General features: G+C 44.8%; 1 protein-coding gene across 1 annotated transcript; it reads right to left on the bottom strand.

Annotated features, from left to right (window-relative positions):
• Window positions 1-832: 832 nt before the first annotated feature.
• LOC119303430 lies at window positions 833-4,123 on the bottom strand (the record flags this gene model as incomplete). The annotated part of the gene is made up of 3 exons (XM_037580557.1): window positions 2,429-4,123; window positions 2,060-2,320; window positions 833-1,807 (listed from the first exon to the last, which is right to left on the bottom strand). Coding segments are annotated over exons 1-3 (2,931 nt in total), but the record flags the coding sequence as incomplete, so codon positions are not given.
• Window positions 4,124-4,324: the final 201 nt, after the last annotated feature.

Raw genomic sequence — 4,324 nt, 5'->3', positions numbered from 1 at the left:
GCGTCGTCGAGGGCGAGGGCGACGGCGGGTGGCGTCGAGGGCGAGGGCGACGGCGGGCGGCGTCGAGGGCGAGGGTGACGGCGGCAGGCCTTCGGCGCGGCAGAGAAGACGAGAAATGCCCGCGACGGGTCGGGCCCTTGTATTTATAGGCCCCCCCCTTTAGTCGCGGTTGGGGAGGCGACCCGCGACTAAAGGGCAACCTTTAGTCGCGGTTGGTGAGGCGACCCGCGACTAAAGGGTAACCTTTAGTCGCGGTTGGGGAGGCGACCCGCGACTAAAGGGCTTTTTGGCGGGTTTTTCGTTCCCACGCGCAACGACCTTTAGTCGCGGTTGGGCAGGCCAACCGCGACTAAAGGTATTTTTAAAATATTTTTTCTGTTTCAAAATCTTAAAAATACAAATAATATATCAAAAAATTCAGAAAAATAAAACTAATTCAATTCAATATGTTAAAAACACAAATATTATATCAAAAAATTCAGAAAAATAAAACTAATTCAATTCAAAATTCTAAAAATACAAATAATATATCAAAAAATTAAGAAAAATAAAACTAATTCAATTCAAAATGTTAAAAATACAAATAATATATCAAAAAATTCAGAAAAATAAAACTAATTCAATTCAAAATTTTATACGCCTAGGCAGGAGTATGACTAAATCACTCCAAATTTCATGTATCATCAGTGGTATCTCGAATCATTCGAAAATGGACACCAAACACATCACGGGTAATATAATTCACATGATCCATTCAACAAAGTTTGGTACAATAAATTATTACACATCATTTCTTCCCTTGTGTCCCTGCTTGCTTACGATTGTGCCTTATCCATGGAGCATCCTCATCATTTAACTTAATGCTTGGGTCGGTGTTCACTTTGAAGGGCGGAATTTCAGCAAACATATTATAATCTTCTGACATGTCTGTCTTGTCCTCCACTCCCACGATGTTTCTTTTCCCTGAAAGAACAATGTGGCGCTTTGGATCATCGCATGATGTACTGATCGTTTTCTTATCTTTCCGTTTCCTCGGTTTGCTACTCATGTCCTTCACATAGAAAACCTGAGCGACATCTTTCGCTAGGACGAATGGTTCGTCAAGGTAACCAAGATTGTTGAAATCCACCATTGTCATTCCGTATTGCTGGTCCACCTTTACCCCACCTCCTGTTAGCTTGAACCATTTGCACCGGAACAAAGGGACCTTAAAGGAGGGTCCATAGTCAAGTTCCCATATCTCCTCTATGTAACCATAATATGTGACCTTTTGCCCATTCTCGGTTGCTGCATCAAAGTGGACACCACTGTTTTGGTTGGTGCTCTTTTTATCTTGGGCGATCGTGTAAAATGTATTCCCATTTATCTCGTACCCTTGGAAAGTCGTTATAGTCGAAGATGGTGTCTTGGCCAACATGTACAGCTGATCTACAACATCATTGTCATTCATTAAATGTTTTCTCAACCAACTGCCGAAAGTCTCCATGTGGGCCTTCCTAATCCAGGATTCAGGCTTCCCCGGGTTGTCCGAGCGTAAAATATTCTTGTGTTTCTCAAAGTACGGAGCCATCAAGCTGGAATTGGTCAGTACAGTGTGGTGTGCTTCAGTCAGAGAATGGCCGTCCATACATGTCGTTGATTTCCTTCCGATCGTGCCTTTTCCACTTAGTCTCCCCTCGTGCCGCGATCGAGGAAGACCAATCGGCTTAAGGTCAGGAACAAAGTCAACACAAAACTCAATTACCTCCTCATTTCCATAGCCCTTGGCGATGCTTCCTTCTGGCCTAGCACGGTTACGAACATATTTCTTTAATACTCCCATGAACCTCTCGAAGGGGAACATATTGTGTAGAAATACAGGACCGAGAATGAAAATCTCTTCGACTAGGTGAACCAAGAGGTGCGTCATAATATTGAAGAAGGATGGCGGGAACACCAACTCGAAACTGACAAAACATTGGATCACATTGTTCTGTAACCGTGGTAGATCTTCTGGATTGATTACCTTCTGAAAGATTGCATTGAGGAATGCACATAGCTTCACAATGGCTACTCGAACATTTTCCGGCAGGAGCCCCCTCAAAGCAATCGGAAGCAATTGCGTCATAATCACGTGGCAGTCGTGAGACTTCAGGTTTTGGAACTTTTTCTCCGCCATGTTTATTATTCCCTTTATATTGGACGAGAATCCAGACGGGACCTTCATACTGCTCAGGCATTCAAACAAGATGACCTTCTCTTCTTTGGTCAGAGCGTAGCTGGCACGACCTTGAAACCATTCCGGATGCCGGTCATCAGGGTCTTTCAAACGTTGTTGGTCCTGCCGTGCTTCCTTTGTATCATTTGTCTTCCCATACACACCCAAGAAGCTTAGGAGGTTCACGCAAATATTCTTCGTAACGTGCATCACGTCGATTGCAGAGCGGACTTCTAGGACTTTCCAATATTCTAGCTCCCAGAATATAGATTTCTTCTTCCACATGGCTGCGTGCCCGTCAGCTCCCTTCGGAACTGATTGTCCGCCAGGACCCTTTCCAAAGATGACTTTCAAATCCTTGACCATATCAAATACCTCAGCACCAGTGCGTTCCGCAGGCTTCGGCCGGTGATCTGCCTTGCCGTTGTAATGCTTGCCTTTCTTTCTTACTGGATGAATTTTCGGAAGAAATTGACGATGCCCAAGGTACACGTTCTTCTTACAATTTGGCAAATGTACACTTTCAGTCTCATGTAAGCAGTGCGTGCATGCATTGTATCCCTTATTTGACAGTCCCGAAAGGTTACTAAGAGTAGGCCAATCGTTGATGGTTACGAAAAGCAACGCTCGTAGGTTAAATTCCTCTTTTTTGTGCTCATCCCACACACGGACACCAGGTCTGCCCCACAGCTGTAAAATTTCATCAACTAATGGCCTTAGGTACACATCGATGTCGTTGCCGGGTTGCTTCGGACCTTGGATGAGCACTGGCATCATAATGAACTTCCGCTTCATGCACAACCAAGGAGGAAGGTTGTAGATGCATAGAGTCACGGGCCAGGTGCTATGGCTGGAGCTCTGCTCGCCAAAAGGATTCATGCCATCTGTACTTAGACCAAATCTTATGTTCCTTGCGTCAGCTGCAAAATCTTTGAACTCTTTGTCGATCTTTCTCCATTGCGTTCCATCTGCGGTGTGTCTCAACTCCCCGTCCGACTTACGGTCCTCTTTGTGCCATCGCAACAACTTGGCATGCTCTTTATTCCTGAACAGACGTTTCAACCGTGGTATTATAGGAGCATACCACATCACCTTGGCGGGAACCCTCTTCCTGGGTTTCTCGCCCTCAACATCGTCACCAGGGTCATCGCCTCTGATCTTATAACGCAATGCAGTGCATACCGGGCATTCATTCAAATTCTCGTATTCACCGTGGTAGAGGATGCAGTCGTTGATGCATGCATGTATCTTCAGAACCTCTAAACCTAGAGGGCAGACAACCTTCTTTGCTTCATACGTACTGGCGGGCAACTCGTTATTCTTTGGAAACATATTCTTCAACATTTTCAGCAAGTTTTCAAATGCCGAGTCAGCTACACCTGCCTGTGCCTTCCATTTCAGCAAATCCAGTGTGCAGCCCAGCTTTTTCAGACCATCATCGCATCCGGGGTACAACGACTTTCTGTGATCCTCTAACATGCGATCCAAATTCTCCCTCTCCTTTTCAGTTTCGCAGTGTCTCCGTGCATCAGCAATGGTCCGACCAAGATCATCAACGGTCTCATCACGTGCCTTTTCTTCACCTTCACCTTCACCTTCCCCTTCACCTTCCCCTTCACCTTCAGCATCCTCCATGAAAGTATCACCGAAATGAGCAAGATAGCTTTCATCGATGAAATCATCCCCTTCTTCATCTTCTTCCATTATAACCCCTCTTTCTCCATGCTTGGTCCAACAATTATAGCTTGGCATGAAACCGTGCCGAAGCAGGTGCAGGTGAAGTTCTCTTGAGGAAGAGTAACCCTTCTGATTCTTACAGTCAACACATGGACAGATAACAAAACCCTTGTGCTTGTTCGCATTAGCCACTACGAGGAAATCTTTCAAACCCGTAGTGAACTCGCGGGAGAGTCGGTTACCGTACATCCATTGCCGATTCATCTGCATTATTATAATATAAAATATATAATTAACCATCATGCATTTGTTAAAGTAACTAGCTATAAACAATAGAAATTAAACAATGAACAACACACATGCATATTTTATCAATGACACACATGCATGAAAGGTTCAAGTTGCTAACCGCGATCGAGGAGGAACCTCAAGTGTGGCTCCAACACTTCA

The sequence above is a fragment of the Triticum dicoccoides genome, chromosome 5A (genome assembly GCF_002162155.2).
Source record: "Triticum dicoccoides isolate Atlit2015 ecotype Zavitan chromosome 5A, WEW_v2.0, whole genome shotgun sequence".
In the NCBI taxonomy this organism is placed as follows: Eukaryota; Viridiplantae; Streptophyta; class Magnoliopsida; order Poales; family Poaceae; genus Triticum; species Triticum dicoccoides.
The sequence above is the reverse complement of the archived record's forward strand: the minus strand, read 5'-3'. Positions and strand labels throughout refer to the sequence as shown.